The 16,571-nt window shown below is 47.0% G+C and overlaps 1 protein-coding gene across 2 annotated transcripts in view; it reads right to left on the bottom strand.

The window, feature by feature from the left end:
- Positions 1-13,120, bottom strand: part of SLC22A23 (solute carrier family 22 member 23) — a 108,029-nt gene extending 94,909 nt beyond the window's left edge. Inside the window, exon 1 of one of the 2 annotated variants that reach the window (XM_068163019.1) lies at positions 11,540-13,120. In XM_068163019.1, the coding sequence (XP_068019120.1) occupies positions 11,540-12,076 (537 nt within the window). In that variant the 5' untranslated portion in view covers positions 12,077-13,120. The remainder of the gene's footprint in view (positions 1-11,539) is intronic. The other variant, XM_068163020.1, reaches the window with a different exon arrangement.
- Positions 13,121-16,571: the final 3,451 nt, after the last annotated feature.

Here is a 16,571-nt window from a genome sequence, read left to right as displayed (position 1 = left end):
ATGAAGCCTTCATCTACTCTTAGAGCATTTTCCCCCCAAAAGTACAAAACACAAAGTTTGTTTGTTTGTTTTCCTGTGATGGTTGGGGTTTTTTGGTGGTGGTGGTTTTAGTTGGGGTTTTTTTTTTTTATTGTGTGTGGAGTGGGTTCTTTTGTCTTGTTTTTAATATAAAAATAACAACACCCCCCTAAAGGTATGCTTTTCACATGATGCATGCAACAAAACACACAACCCCCCCCCCAAGAAACAACCAAACCAGCCTCCAGGTACTTATTCCTGGGGGGAAAAGCTCTGAGTCAGCAGATAAAGTACTGAAAAATAACAAAATAGGAAAGCAACAAAAAAGCCAGTACTTCTACAACAATATACCCACCACTAAAGCCTTTTCCCAGGACTAAACTGAGTAATACTCAAAGTTACAGCCACTGGAGACCACTGCACCAAAACTTCCCTCTAGACTGCTACGAGGACAATACATCTCTACTTCCCTTCTCACCTCCTGAACAAAGGTGATGCTTTGGCTCCATTTTTAAGGTTAAAGAAAGTTTACAACATGGTGTGATGCTCAACTCATTTTTATGTTCAGTAAAATATAACTGTGCAGTTGAAACTACACCAAAGAGGTCACAGGAGGAACCTCCCAGAGGGATGTGCCAGCCCACCTCCACACTTAAAGTTGGGGTGGTCCTACTGCCACAGTTATCTCTGCATCTCCCTCTCAGCCTTGGCATCAACAGGCCATTAAAATTTAACCATCAAGGTTCAGAGTGAGGATGTCTCCCCTTTGGGATCCCAACAGCCAGACAAAGCACTCTCTGATCTAGTAGTTTAAAAGTCAATAAAATGTTCCAGAGAACATACAAGGAGCTGAGTGAAAGTATCGAGAAGGTCACATTTCAAAATGGTAACATTAAGAAGAGTAAAAAAATAATCAATCAATCAAATAATCCCAGGAGACTTGAGAAGAAGGCATAAAAATAAGCGATGACTTCTTTCTTTGACCAGTCACATTCAGAACCAAACGTCCCCAGACTCGATTTTTCCTTGTGTTTTTATCGGACACTTCTGTTACTCAGGTAAGAGCAGCTGACTCAAAAAACCCCACCAAAACAAAACACAAGAACAACAACAAACCAGTTACTGAGAGGTCACTTTGTTTGTTTTCTTTGAACAGCCACTCCAAGTAGTCTACACCACCCACGCTGGAATGCCTCAAACCACGACACGGTCAACACCTGACTTTTAAGCCGCTTCCTCTCTGCACAATGCTAGACCTCCAAGTGCCGAGTACATGATAATGCTGAAGAAAGTTAGATAAGCAGATGCTTTGGCTGAAAATCTTCCACCAAGCGCTCAAGTGTTTAGGACCTCTTAAAGATAAATCCTTCCAAAGCACATTTCTACTGAGTAAGTATACCAAGCTTCAGGTTGGACTTGATGATCTTTGAGGTCTCTTCCAACCTTGGTGATTCTGTGTGTGTGTGGTGATTTGGAGATGGTTGTAACCATCCAAGTTTGCCTTTTACTGAGGTAAAAGGAAACACTGTGAGTACCAGAGTATCAGCCTGTGCTCAACTTCTGCCTCCTTCCCATTCCCTACACATCTGGAGTCCTGATTTCCATACACTGGAGCCTGCTGACTCAGATGTGAGGGTTTGTTTTGCTCAGCTTCTTACCCAATTTATTTTCCTATGGCAGTAACAACATTTTCTGCACTTTTCATTCTCAGAAACCAGTAAACCCCTCTTGAGTATGGCAGGCACCTGTCAGGGAAAGCTGCAGCCCAGCAAAATCACTCATGCACGGCAAGCACAAGGTCACCTACACAGAAAGCATCAGGTTGCTTTAATCAGACATGAGAAACGGCCTGGGCAACATACCAGCTAACAAATAAAACAAAGAAACCTCTTTTGGCTACTACCACAAAGCCAAAGGTTTCAGGGACATGGGGAGGGAGAAGAGTGGCAGAGAGAAAGCGGAGAGGGCGCGTGAGCCAGAGGACACATGCTTTGCAGTCTTCCAAGAAAGATATAATTAGATCGTGCAGCATTGTATGAAAGCAGCCTCATGTACCTATGAAAACAGTTTCCAGCCCTGCAAACAGCCCAAGACTGCAGAACCATGGACTTCACAAATTTCCCTAATGGTTAACATGGTTAAAGTTGCTGAAAGACATCCTTCAAAAGACTTCCCCCCCACACCCTAAAAACCCACACTATTTTTTTTATATGCATGACTTAGCTGCGAAACCTCCACATTAATTTGTTAAGTGTACATTTTAAAAGCCTGGTATTTCAGCCTCGGATAAAGCACATAGGCTCGGGGCCATGCTGCCACGCATCGCTGTGTTAAACACTGGTACATAAACTGGCATTTCCTGGTTTACAAACTCCTCCCCAGGATGGGGCACTTAAAGCACATGTCACCTTAACCTGCTTGCCATCAGAGAAGCAGAGATACTTTCCCTCCAGTATTAACTACCTCAGGGTAATCTTGTGCCATATCTAACACCTTTCAATCACAGCTCGCCTCTAAGAGCCTTCTCCCCTACACGGCAAGATGGCTCAAGACACACTGCAATCACAAAACAAGCCCAAAATTTGCCAAAGGCCACAAATTGACTCTGTTTCAGTAAAGCTAGGAAAGACTAAATCAAGTGCTCTGCACAAAATTACTCCTTAGTCTGTGCCATAAGCAAGAAAGACCTCCGAGTTTATCCACCAAGCAGAGTCCCAAGATAACGAGATGCCACCTGAACCACTGCAGAACTGGAGAAGTTTCATCTACCCTTCAACTTCACACTTTAATCAGGAGCAATTAGCTCTTCTGTTCCCAACCTTGCTCTCATCACAGGTCTGTTTCTTTTCCCTAAAGGGAGAGGGAAGAAGGAATTTTGCTAAGTAAATAACCATCGCTAATACGCTAACAATTAAATCCTGATTTGTTAATCATATGACAGTCTTATGAATACTCAACCTGATTAAATCAATTTTAGTAGCATCCATACACCACCCACTTGTGTCACTACTCTCCATTTCAGTAGCAGGAGTTCCCTTTATTCTGAGACACTCTGATCTTCTCCAGCCTTCACCCTCCCCAGATTAGTCAACTAACTGGTTTCTCAGCTGATGCAATCTGCTTTGCTTTTTCCAACTCAGTAATGACATCTAACATCAAAAGAGTTGGGAGATACAAGATCTTGCTTGTAGCTTTCATGAATATTATATTCATCATTTTCCAGAGCTGAGCAGGATGAGGATTATTTCCACCTCTCTTTTGCATCTCTGTGCTACAGTTAAGTAGCTTCTCGACACATATTCTGGCATCATTAGGAGCCACTGTCACAAAACTGATTTTAATTTTACATCTATTCTTTGCTATAAGACCTTTAGCTGTTTGCCTTCCTCCAGCTACATGAAAAGACCAGGAGCAACAACACCCATCACTAGGACTCACCCATCACTAGGACTCAGATACACACAGAACAATGATTTTTCAAGTGCCATCCTCAGTTTTTGCCTGAAAACCTTTACTCTGAGCAAAGTATGTGCCGCTGGGACTGACTTCATCAACCAAACAAAGAGTTAAACTGCTTTTCAGGTTGGTATTTAGAGCAGGTCTGAGCACTGTAAATAGAAGCCATATGTAAAAAACGAAAGGAAAAAAAAATAAAAACAAACCACCACCCAGCAATGTTTTAGTTAAATATTAACAGTTGCTATCATCTGGTTATCAAAGCCAAGTTAACACTCTGAGGACTGATATTTTTCAGGCTGCCAAAACTGCACATGCATAAACCACAGATTTTGGTGAGATGGCAAAACCTAATTTACTGTCTTATAGGGGCTTCTAAAAAAATCAGTGAGAGAAGCTTGAAGATATCAAGCACAGCGTAAAACTCCGACATGGAAAAAGGGGGAAGGAGGAGACAAGAGGAGGAAGCTGTTCCTCATGAGAAACACTTGCTCAAAGTCACTGTAGAGTAAAAGATCAGCCACCTTCATTCTGCCATGCAATTATGGCTGTTGTGACCCTGCCCTCTTATCATTCAAGGTCTACAGTCATCATCATTCAGGCAAGAAGAAGAGGGAAAGGGGAAAAAACAACGTCTAGTATTGATTCAGACTTAAATATTAAGGGGAAGGAAGAAAGGAGGAAAAAATGTTCCACTTGTTTTACAAATCAAAATATGAAGTCTGTCAGGCTTGTCTTCTCCAAGCAGACAATGTTTTCCACAACCCTGGGAGACAGAGCAGGGGGAGAAGTCGTATAATTTAATTTATACTTCTTGTCCCTACTAATATTTGTTGGGTGGATATTGCAACAATGTATGCACAGCCATGGACTTTGCTCTGGAGGCCAGGAGGTGAGCAGGCAGCCCCAGAGCACGGCAAAGAAACAGGGAGACACTTCTTGAGCTGGAATTAATTCCACCACAACTGTCTGGAGCTGAAAAACCTCTTCCAGGGAACCAGACCACCCTGCTGAAAACCGCACACAAGGGTAACCATAAATCGCATTCTGCTGGACTAGGCGAATGTACTGCTTCCCTACAGCTCACAAGCATTCCCCATCCTCCTGGCTTTACTACCTGTGGATCTCAGTGGGCACCCCAGAAATTAGCACCAGGATATATTCGCTACTTTAGTCTTTTGTTCCGGTATTTTGGTAGAACGACCAGCATTTCAGAGCAGCGTGGAATGTTCTCTCCCAACTGACTGCAAATTAGTTGCTATCTGAAGTGCCCATTCCTCCCCTTTGACAAACCCTTTCAGAAAAACATGAGGTCATCGTTCATAATCATACCCTTGTAGCCCAAGTAAGAAGAGCTGGAACTGTTAGTACACTTCGGAAATTTGGGATTAGCCTGCCTAAGCAGCTGGTAAACACATCACAGCCTGCAACTTCTGCCACAGGACCGGCAGGGTATGTCTGTTTGAACTGAATGACCGAGATACAGGATGTATCAGGGAGTGGAAACAAAACCAAACAAACAGTTGTTTGACATACACCCGGAAAGTGAGGAATAGGAAAAGCTCAGCAGCAAGCCTTGGAAAAGCTGGGAGTTACTTCAAGATATTTCAATATGAAACGACCTTTCAGAAGGATTGTAACTTCCACCAGTGCTACATATTATTTTTGCTGGGCTGAAGTTAGATTCCTGTTACATGAGATGCTTAGTCTTAAGAATGATAGTAAGAACTACCTCTATGTACATTCCCTCTAATGAAATAAAAATTCATAGCAGATATAAAACCTAAGACCACCTGGGTTCTGATGTCAGAACTGATCTTAACCAAGTCTCTGTTCTCTAGGTCAGGTTTTTTTCAACATTTTTTTGGCCTGTACACAACAAATAAGAACTATGACCAGGCTCACTAAATAAGTATTTATAGTCTGGTGACATCATACTTTTTAATCTCAAAGAGGAGGTAAATTTACTGTTTCCAGGCAGGCAGAGGATAGTCCTTTACACCTGGAAACCACCGGTACTGTTCCCAAACAGCCATCCCCTTCCTTTCCATCAACCAAACAGAAACCTGCCCATTGGTTTGGAGTATTGCTCATAAGGACCCTGATAACCAGAAGACTACACCACCACGGTCAGGGTGCCCAAGCAGGTCATCAGCTCTCCTCAGTCCATCCCCAACAAGCACATTTCTTGCCCCTGCAAGTGCTCAGACCAGTAACCACTAACTTTTTATCAGCTAACTTGCTGAGGGAAGGGGAAAAAAACCTCTATTATCTCTCCCATTGCTAAGGAAGCCATGAAAAAAAAACCCAAAAAGGGCAGAAGTTTGCTCTGGTCTGGCAGTGCTTCTGGATTCCTCTGACCATAGGGACTTGTTGACCCCTTCAGCGCCTGTTAGAATCACTGACTAGAAGGAACGTTTAAAAGTCCAACCACCCTGCAGAGAGAGCAGGGACATCTAGAACATGGGGGAGGTGGTGGAGTCACCATCATTGGAGGTGTTTAGGAGGAGACTTGATAGGGTGCTTGGTTGCATGGTTTAGTTGATTAGGTGGTGTTGGATGATAGGTTGGACGCAATGATCTCGAACGTCTCTTCCAACCTGGTCTATTCCAACCTGGTCTATTCTATTCTATTCTAACTACAGCAGGTTACTTAGAGCCCCAAACAACCTTACCTGGAACATTTCAAGGGGTGGGGCATCTACCACTTCTCTGGGCAATCTGGGCCAATGTCTCACCACTGTCAGGATGAAACATTCTTTCCTTGTACCTAGTCTAAAACTCCTGTGGCAATGCCAGATTGCTCACACTGCTCGTCACTGGCATTGCCACAAACTCCCCTCTTTTATTTTAAAACTGTCACCTCTTCTCCGCTAAAATGTCTGTGCCCCACATTTTATCAGCCCCTTTCAGTACTGAAAGATCACCATAAGGTCTACTCAGAGCCTTCTCTTCCCCAGGCTGAACAACCCCAACTGTCCCAGCCTGTCCTCACAGTAGAAGGTTTAGGAGCAGAGAGACATTTCAAAGCCTTGTCTGAAAGACATTTAGAACAGTTTTTCTGTCTATTGCTTGTCTCTGCTTGCAGGTCCCTACACTACTTCAATCTATACAAGTGAAGTAAGGGTATGGATGAACTACTAGCTTCAGTCTTGCCACTTCTAATGCAGCTACTGCACTAGGTATCATAACTTGAGGTTTTCATTGACCCAGGACTATGTGGAAGCCAGTCAGCCAGGTACCAGCACTGACAAGACACATCCCAGCTGGGGAAAAAGAAAAAGAGAAGAATCAGCATTTCTGAAGTTGATTTGCAGAGACCAGTCACCTGGAGGACGCAGAGAAACAAGGGAGACTTTGAGCACAAAGGGGAGGAAGCAAGGGTAGCACAGCTCTTGCTTTGGGAAGGATGGTGGTCCCTTAAAATTAATTAACAACTATACACTGAAAGTCCACTTGAAATGGACACCTATCCCCTACTCCAAAAGCATCACCTCACAGGCAGTGCCATATTAATCATCACTGTAATTACACACAGACTTTGTTGTACCATGTCTGGCTACTTGCAGATATGGAGAATAGTCCCATGAGACAACACCACAGTCTAGGGCATATCTCACTGCACAGAGCCATTTCACTTCATTAATCCAGCAGAAAACCCAGGGAAAAAAAAAAAGATAGTCAGGAAACAAATGTAATTACAGAGAGGTTTTTTATCAGGTTTGCAAGCTGAATCAGTTGAAGGTGTGTCCAGAAAAAGTGTCAAAACCACCATAACAGCAATGAAATAAAGGCTGGTAGGAAACAGGCATCTTTCCTTGTAGGAACAAAGAGCATCACATCACAGCCTGATGCAGTTCAAGTTCACACCAAGACAGCACTGCCCCTGGAATACTTTGTTGTCTTGAACTAAGATCTGCTTTTTTGGAGGGGACAGTCTGCTAGAGGCTCAGCCAAACTGGCATGAGAGCAATCGAACCAGCGGCAAATAGGTAAAACAATGGCATGTTACTTGGGAAAGAAGATGACTCAACCCAAATGAAGTGGGAAGCAGGGAGCCAAGAGAACGGCATTGCAGCAAAACGAGGCATCTGGAGCTGAAAAGCAGCCACAACAGGAATTCCCTTGTGACTAGACATGAAATATTATTACATAATTGCTCTGGGTGATTAAAACACAGCCTTCAACTAACCACTTCCCTCTATGCCATTCCCAAGAGGTGGAAAGATCTGGAGGGCTGCGGGCACGCGCAGTGGGATGCTGTGCCATCAACCACTGCAATTTAATCAAGCCTCACCTCTGGCCCTTCATCAGCTTTTGGTGGCCATTATACAAACAAACATTCAGAATAACAACCAACCCCACCACATAACACAATTGGACATGGGGGACAGATCATCCTGGTAACAGGGGGGAGGAAACCAACAACCATCAATCCTGTAGCTAAGAGTCTCTGTGAAAACTGTGCTTCGAGACTACAGATGGTCAGAAGATTCAGATGCTAGAGAATCACAGAATGATTTGGGTTGGGAAAGACCTTAAAGATCATCTAGTTCCAACTCCCCTACAGGGGACAGGGACACCTCCTACTACATCAGGTTCTTCAAGGCCCCATTCAGCCTGGCTTTGAACACTTGCCAGGGTTGGAGCCTCCACAACTGTTCTGGGCAACCCGTTCCAGTGCCTCACCACCCTCTTAATGAAGAAATTTTTCCTAATAGCTAATCTAAACCAAGCTTCTTCCAGTTTGAAGCTGTTACCCCACATCCTATCACTACATGTCTGCGTAAAAAGTTAATGAGAAGTTAGTGAGAGTACAAAGTCCCTACTAAGAACACACTCCGGTTTTCTTTTAGGCTTCCTGGATGCATGTGTTTAATTGTCATGTTGCTAATAAATTACCTGAAGCATCACTTCAGATGGGTAAAACAAGACCTCAGGTTTCTCCACGGTAATAAAGGAGAGCATATCTCAGCATCCTGAGGTGGACCATTTCAATTTAATTTAACTAGCCAGCACACATCTCTCACAAACAATATGCATGCACCCCTTTCACAGCAGTGTGGTAACACTGATGTTGTGATAAAAAGCAGATGAAAATCCTCAAAGAAGCTTTTAGTGCTGAAAAAGCCTCCAAGTAAACTATCCTAAAAGGAAGATATTTAGATACAAACCAAGCAAAAGTCCAAGATTTATGTCCCAAGTCAAGACATTAGCTCCGATGGGTGATTTAATATGGCCACTGGAATCCCTGTGGTTAAATTATGCATCTGACCTCTTCCCTACATGTATTTCAACAGTGTTAAATAATAAGCAGCACATCCTTTATTACCATTTCCAGTTTCAAAGACTGGCAGCACTATAAAAAGCACTGTTCCTAGTGACTCAGTCAAGGAGGTCAGGACAATGGCAGGACCCACCATGGAAATACCACTCTCCAAGGAAGGTGCAAGACTCCAACAAAGACTCAGAGAGAAATGAGGCTCAACAATACAGGTCAGAAACAGCAAGATCTCCATTCCATCAGTCCCAAGCAGAACACATGTAGGGAGAAAATGGGCACTGGGGAAAGGAGTATTGAGAAAGCCTAGACAGAGAGGCAACGTCTGGTGAGGGTCCCATTAGAAGACTGTGAAGCTTAACACAGTGTAAGGACAGCAATCTGCTCCCAAGGAAGGGAGGATGGTTGTCTCTCACATGCACGTAGATCAACAAAACACAGAGCTTCGTGCTACATCACCACAATTGTTTCATCATTTCTGAAGATAAAACAATGATTGAGCACCCAGCCACCAAGGATGAGAACAAGGGGATTTACTGGCCAAACAAAAGTGCATTTATTTTTTATTAATATACTTTTGGCTCTTTCTATGATATTTCAATATAACCCCTGGCTACCATGCAGCCAAGTGTATATTAGACTAAGATTTAATAAAACTCTATTTAGAAAGATGAGAACATTGCATAATACATTACAGAAATAAATGTATTTTTGAAGGAAGTTAAGGGAGATCTGAACATACAGTCTCCTGAATGCACCCAGGGCCACTCTTTCCCACAGAGGACAGTGGGATGCACTTAAGAGGAGCCAGCAGCACTGAGAATTACCCCTACAGTATCAGAGCTCCTGAGCGGTTATGAGAAAGGAAGTCTGAATGAAGCTACGCTGACGCTCAGCCTGGGTTTCTCCTTTTTTTTCTTCACTAGGATAGAAACAGACAGCACACCCACCCAGAAAACCCCCAAAACAAACCCAAAGCACAAAGGAAGGAGGAATCCTGACCCCAAGAAAACAGCCTAATTATAATTACAGGGGATTACAAATGAAAGCAAGAAAGCTGCCAAGTTTTTGGATGCCAGCACACAACAAAATTAAAACTCCTCGCTGGAAAAACCCATTGACTCAGAATACGATTATTATTCTTTCTAATAGAAAACAAGACAGCAGGGACCACAGATGTTTATTTACCCCTTAAAATTGATCTGCCCTTTACCACAAGTCCTTCCAAGAATATTTTTTATGTTATGTTTAAAGAAGCATGCACCGTGGCCAACTAACTCTCCCTTGACCTTCTGTGGTCAACGCGATGACGACCTTCAAAAGACTCGAATATCTCAAAAAACAGTTTGGTTGTTTACACTTCACACTAGAAACAAATATTTCAAGATCATCTTTATCACACTTAAGCATCAGTGTTACCCAAAACATACAAATACCTCAATCCCTGGTTCTAAAGGGATGACAATCTGCCTCTCAAACATCGAATTTCATTATGCACTTCTACATCACAAACTGCTCAGGTCCCCCAGGCGTTATTTTCATGGAAGGGCCATAGCTGGATCACTTTGGGGTTGTCTGGGGGTTTTTTAATTCATTCTGGGTTCAAGGTTTTGAGGGATTAGCTTTACCTGCTTACTCCCCCCTGCTGCACACGCCTGCAAGGCACACAAAGAGAAACCGAAGTGATTTTCAGTGATTGAACAGGACCGTGCGCTGGCTAACCAAAGCACAACCAAGTTGCTCATCTGATTGTTGCTGCATTTCTTTCTCCCCAACTAGATAAACACAGTTAATCCAAAACACTGCTCCCAGGCAGGAAGTCATTTTTGCTGATCTTAGGCAGGGGGTCTGGAGATTAACGGAACAACTTGCCAGGTCTAACAGTTTCATTTTACATTTCCAGGGACTACAGTTCCCTGTTAACACCAGTGAGGCCTATCCACAGCTGGCAGGGCTTTCACAGGGCTAGGACCACAAACCAGCCAAAGCTTTTGGGTGAAAGCTGATTTTTGATGGGTTTTTTTGGTTTGTTTTTTGCCTGCACCACTTAGCAAATACAAAGTGAGAGGAGAAATCAGCACAACCCCATCTAGATATTCTCCACTTTAGCCCTTGTGTTAGGAAACACAACACAGAGCAGCATGCACTTTCTGCCTTTGGAGTACAACTTGTGCGAGGCATTGCTTCTTTTATTGCTCTACCACAACAGCTATCAAGGGAATAAGCACAAAACCAGAAAAAGTCAGCAGGACTTTTTCCTCTTATTTTCCTCCTCACAGTGGCCATCTCACAAGCTCCTCCGAAAATCAACCTGGGTTTGGGGTTGCACAGCTGCTTTGGTATAGATGAGTGATATCACGACTAGAGCTTTCTCCCCAAACCCTTACTTTTCACTTCTTGGTGACACTCATCTGCAGCATCTTTCCCACTGACACTTGCATCCCAAGATGGCAGGAGGTCATCACTGGGGTCCTGAAAAGCTACTGAGAATCCTGTGCCAGGACATAACTTCGCACTTAGTGCTGCAAGCTAGCCTCAAGGTACAAACCCACAGGATGGATACCCAGCGTGGCAAGGAGGGAAAGAACAATGGGGATGCAGGATTTACTTTTGGTTGAAGGGTAACCCACAGGGCAATTGACTGACCCAGTGGCACCTGCCACCTGGACAGATGCACATCGTGTCCAGCTTCATCCTTTGTTCTGGGAAGAATGGGTGATGAGTGGGGTTGGGATCCATGAGGGCTGGCTAGGGAGGGGAGCCAAGAGAAGCCACCTATCTCACCTTGCTGACGACGTTCTGGACGAGGCCGGCTCGGATGCGGTAGTGCCATTCATGGCAGTCACACTCGGTGGCGTTGCCCCCCGCAGGGGTGGGTAACCCGGGTGAGGGGAAGATGCTGCCATTGTCGCTGCGGTTGGTGTGGCCCGGAGCCAATGACCCGCTCCAGTTACCGCTACCCTGCCCGTCAGCCTCCAGGCACCAAAAATCGGGCTGGTCCAAGAGGAAGGAGTCCGAGAACTTGCTGAAGCCGATGAAAAGGGCCGGCATCCAGGTGAGCAGCACTAGGGTCCGCTGGTACCCGCCGCCCAGACCCCCAAGGAAGGGCAGCACCGAGCCGTCGTAGTCGAGAAGCAGAGGGCTGCAGGCGGCGGGCGGCGGCGGCACCGGCTGGATCTCGGCTCCGGCGGCGTTGGCGGGGGGCGGCCCCGGGGGGGGCGCGGCGGCAGCGTTGCTCCCCCCGGCTCCCGGTACCGAGCCGTTCTCCTCCGGCAGCGGCCGGCCCCCACCGCCCGCCTCACGGCGCCGGTCTATCGCCATCCAGCCTCCCAGAGAGAGAGGGGTGGTGGGGTGAGGGGGGGGGTCACATAGATAGGGGGGGCCAGGGGCAGCCCCGACTCCTTTACGAGTCTTTCCCTTCCTCTCCTTCACGTACACACACACCTCGTAACGCAAATATATTGCACACAGGCTCCGGGCCCGAGACGGATGGGAATGGGAAGGAAGGAAGGAGAGGAGCGAAGAAAAGGGGGAGGCACCAAGCAAGCCCCTCGCTCTCTCCCTTCCTCACCCGCACCCTGCGGCCACGAACCGCTGCAGCTGCCGGCGGTGCCCCCCCTCCCCTCAGCTGTGCGTCAAGCTGCACTCATCCCCGCTCTCCCTTCCCCCCTCCCGGAGGCACCGCCGAAAAGAAAAAAGGAAAGATAAAGCCGGATCCAAGCGTGCAATGGGCCAAGAGAGAGGCGGGAGAAAGGGAAGGGGGTAGTGGGGGGTGGGGGAGGAAGAAAAGAAAATGGAAAAAAAGAAAAAACCAACCCACAATAAAAGCACTCGGGCGGGGGGGGTGGGGGGCGGGAGGGAAGGCAACCAAAAGCCACCCCGCGAACGAAACCCTGCAACAACAAACCAAGCAAAACCGGTGCAGCAAGGCTCTACGAACACGCCTCCTTCTCCTGGTTTTGGTGAGAAGGAGGAGGAGGGAGAAGAGGGAAGGCAAAGGAAGGAGGAGTAGAAAATAACAGCTCCCGACGCGGCTTCCCCACTTCCCGCACACCTAAGGGTCCGGCCGCGGCAGCAGCAGCGGCAGCCCCAGCCCCAAGCACCCCCGCGCCGGCCTCCCGCAAGCCCCAGTCCCGCACATCTGCCCCTGCAACGCGGGGCACCGCCACCGGCCCCTCCACGGCCCGAGCTGTGGGGACCGCCGTTCCCCCGCGATCCGAGCCGTACCGCCGGCCGCAACCTCCAAGGGCGGACAACCCCCGCCCCAGCTCCTCACCCTCCGCCTCCCGGCAGCCCCCACCTGCCAGCCCAGCCCCGCCGCTCAGCTCCGCCTCCCGCCGTACCGGCGACCGGACCTGCTCCCGCCGCGCCGGCACGGCCCAGCCCGGCACGGCCACCCCTGCAGCCACCCAGCCGCCGCCGGGGGCGGGCCGGTGCCGCGGGGCGGGGACAGGGAGGACGCGGGGCGGGCTTCGTGCCGGGGGCCGAGGCAGGTAGAGCGCCAGAGCGGGCACGGCCGTGGCCAGGTCGGGGGTGGCTCGGCTGTACAACGCACAGTTGGTTCCATATCAATTATTGACACAGTATATGTTTAATAATGCATTGATGCTGCAGCTAGAGGAGCTCCGCACCGGGAACCAAGGGGCCCTGGGTGGCTAGAGGGGGGAGGGGGGAGAGGAGACAGTGCTGGAAGGAAGAGCTCATAAAGTCGAAGAGGTTATTTGTGAGACCTAGAGGGGTCCTCAGACGTATCTGTGTTGCTTTAGTCAGGCTGTCAAACTAGTACAGTTAAAAAAAAAAACCCAACAATAATCACTGAATCATACACTAGAATCACAGAATTATTTTGGATGGAAGACACCTTTAAAATCACCACGTCCAGCTGTTAACCAAGCACTGCTAAATCACCACTAAACCATGTCCCTCAGCACTCTCCAGGGACAGTGACTCCACCGCTGCCCCCCGAGCAGCCTGTACCAGGGCTTGACAACCCTTTTAGGGACAGAAATTGTTCCTCATGTCCAACGTCAATCTCCTCTGGTGGAACTTGAAGCAGTTTCCTCTTGTCCTATCACTTGCTACTTGGAAGAAGAGATCACCCCTCACCTCACTCTAATTTCCTTTCAGGGAGTTGTAGAAATTGAGGTCCCCCCTCAGCCTCCTTTTCTCCATGCTGAACAACCTCAGCTCCCACCACTACTCAGAAGACCTGTTCTCCAGAACGTTCACCAGCTTTTTTACCTTTCTTTGCACCCACTCCAGCACCTCAATGTCTTTCTTGTAGTGAGGGGCCCAAAACTGCACCCAGTGTTTCAGGTATAGCCCTACCAGTGCCCATTACAGAGGGACAATCACTTCTCTAGTCCTAATCACATTATCAGCTGATATTAATTGTAACATTAATTGTAAAATGGGCAGTTCAAATTTGTGAAGGTTATTTGCCTGTTTAGCTCAATTCACTGAATCACGTAAGTGCCTCAGACTATTTTCATCTGGAGCACGGGCCGTGCATTACTGAGCTGTGCGGTTATTTTTTCCTTTGGAAGAAGGGAAAGAGAGACAACAGATCAATAGATGCTCATACACATGAACTTGGCTAGTGAGCAGAAAATACTTGTGTGCATTAGAAGACGACTGTCATCATCACCCAATGGAAATAGAACAGCAAGTTGTTGGTGGAATGGTGGAATTTCGTTTATTTTGTCTGGTGCCTGTGGTATGAGATGTAACACATCCAAGTGCCGGGTTCTGCACATTGGCTACAGCAAGCCCATGCAGTGCTACAGGCTGGGGTCAGAGTGGCTGGAGAGCGGCCAGGTAGAGAAGGACCTGGGGGTACTGGTCGATGATAGGCTGAACATGAGCCTGAAGTGTGCCCAGGCAGTCAAGAGGGCCAATGGCATCCTGGCCTGCATCAGGAACAGTGTGGCCAGCAGGAGCAGGGAGGTCATTCTGCCCCTGGACACTGCACTGGTTAGGCCACACCTCGAGTCCTGTGTCCAGTTCTGGGCCCCTCAGTTTAGGAAGGATGTTGACTTGCTGGAATATGCCCAGGGAAGGGCAACAAAGTTGGTGAGGGGTTTGCAACACAAGCCCTATGAGGAGAGGCTAAGGGAGCTGGGGTTGCTTAGCCTGGAGAAGAGGAGGCTCATGGGAGACCTTACTGCTCTCTACAACTACCTGAAGGGAGGTTGTAGACTGGCAGAGGTTGGTCTCTTCTCCCAGGCAGCCAGCACCAGAACAAGAGGACACAGTCTCAAGCTGTGCCAGGGGAGGTTTAGGCTGGAGGTTAGGAAGAAGTTCTACACAGAGAGAGTGATTGCCCATTGGAATGGGCTGCCCGGGGAGGTGGTGGAGTCACCATCATTGGAGGTGTTTAGGAGGAGACTGGATAGGGTGCTCGGTTGCATGGTTTAGTTAATTAGGTGGTGTTGGATAATAGACTTTTTATTTTCCACTGAGTTATAGTAAGGTAATTGAATATCACTGTAGCTGGGTCCTCAGCAGCCTAAGGAGGAGAAGCAGTAAAGACGGTCTCTGAGAGAAGCCATTTGCTCCCTACAGTAATGGAAACAGGCAGCCTCAGAGCTGGTACAACACGAAAATGGTGAACCTGTTGCAAAGCAAGGCTTCCATTGCAGAATGAACATCCTTTCAGAGGGTTTGAAGACAGGACCCAGAGAAACATCATATTTACAGAGGATGAAAAAAGCCATCAAGCTTCCTTTGTGTTAATATTTCCAGATCCTTGGAAAGCTGGCCGTAGTACTTTGAAGAGCTCTTGGCCTAAATTCCTGCAGAGTCTGCAACAACCTCACTCCACCTCACAACAACCTTGGCTGTATTTTATTGTTTTTATGGGCTATATGCTTGGTTGCCTTTTTTGTGATCCTGTATTGTAGAGGTGAAATTATCATAGAGCAATAAAAGCAAAGCTACTCAGTACAAAGATTAATTAAATCCCATTTTGGACTGCAGACTGTTTATGTGGTGGAGAAAAGCATGATGTATTTGTAGGACCACATGAGAATTTTAATTGAAAGGGATCAGGGCATCTCTCATCCCACCTTCTCTTGAAGCAGGATCAGTGATGAGGTCAGATCAAGGATGTGCAGGGATTAATCCAGATGCCCTAAGGGATTTTTCATCGTAGAAGGGCCTGGTGAGTGTAGCAAGAGCTGGATGTGAAGCGAGAAAGAAAGAGAGAGGGATTAGGTGAAAATGGTAAAAGGGAAACAGGGAGAGAAGCCTGTGCTTATTTCCATGTGCTCTCCTCCAATCCTGACTCAACCAAAGTCATTTGGCTTTCACCATTCTTCCAAAGTCAGCAAACATTAGTGAAACTCATTGACAAAATGTTCACTCCCTGATGCTGATTCAAACAGAAGATGACAACCTATTACTTGCATTGTTTACTCTGCTGGCAGAAGCCTGTGCCCCATATGAGGAGAGATGGAGCAGGGGAAGGATTCCCATTCCCCATCTGTCAGAACTACTGGAGAGAGTCCAGCAAAGGCTACAAAGATGTTGAAAGTCTGGAGCAACTCTCTGAGGAGGAAAGGTTGAGACACCCCGGTCTGCTTAGCCTGGAGAAGAGCAGATTGAGAGGAGACCTTCTCAATGCTGATCAGCAGCTAAAGGGCATGGGGGCAAGAGGATTCAACCTTTTCAGGTGTGTCCAGCAACTGGACAAGGGTCAAAAGACACAAACTGGTGCCCAGAATGTTTCATTTGAACAGGAGGAAAAAAATTGTTTCCTGTGAGGGGTTGCTGGAGCACTGGAGCAGGCTGCCCAGAGAGGCTGTGGTCTCCTTCT

The sequence above is a fragment of the Melanerpes formicivorus genome, unplaced genomic scaffold, assembly GCF_026170545.1.
Source record: "Melanerpes formicivorus ecotype bairdi unplaced genomic scaffold, bMelFor1.0.p_v2 SCAF_69, whole genome shotgun sequence".
Classification (NCBI taxonomy): domain Eukaryota; kingdom Metazoa; phylum Chordata; class Aves; order Piciformes; family Picidae; genus Melanerpes; species Melanerpes formicivorus.
Note: the sequence above shows the minus strand (reverse complement) of the source record. Positions and strands in the feature narration are given on the sequence as shown.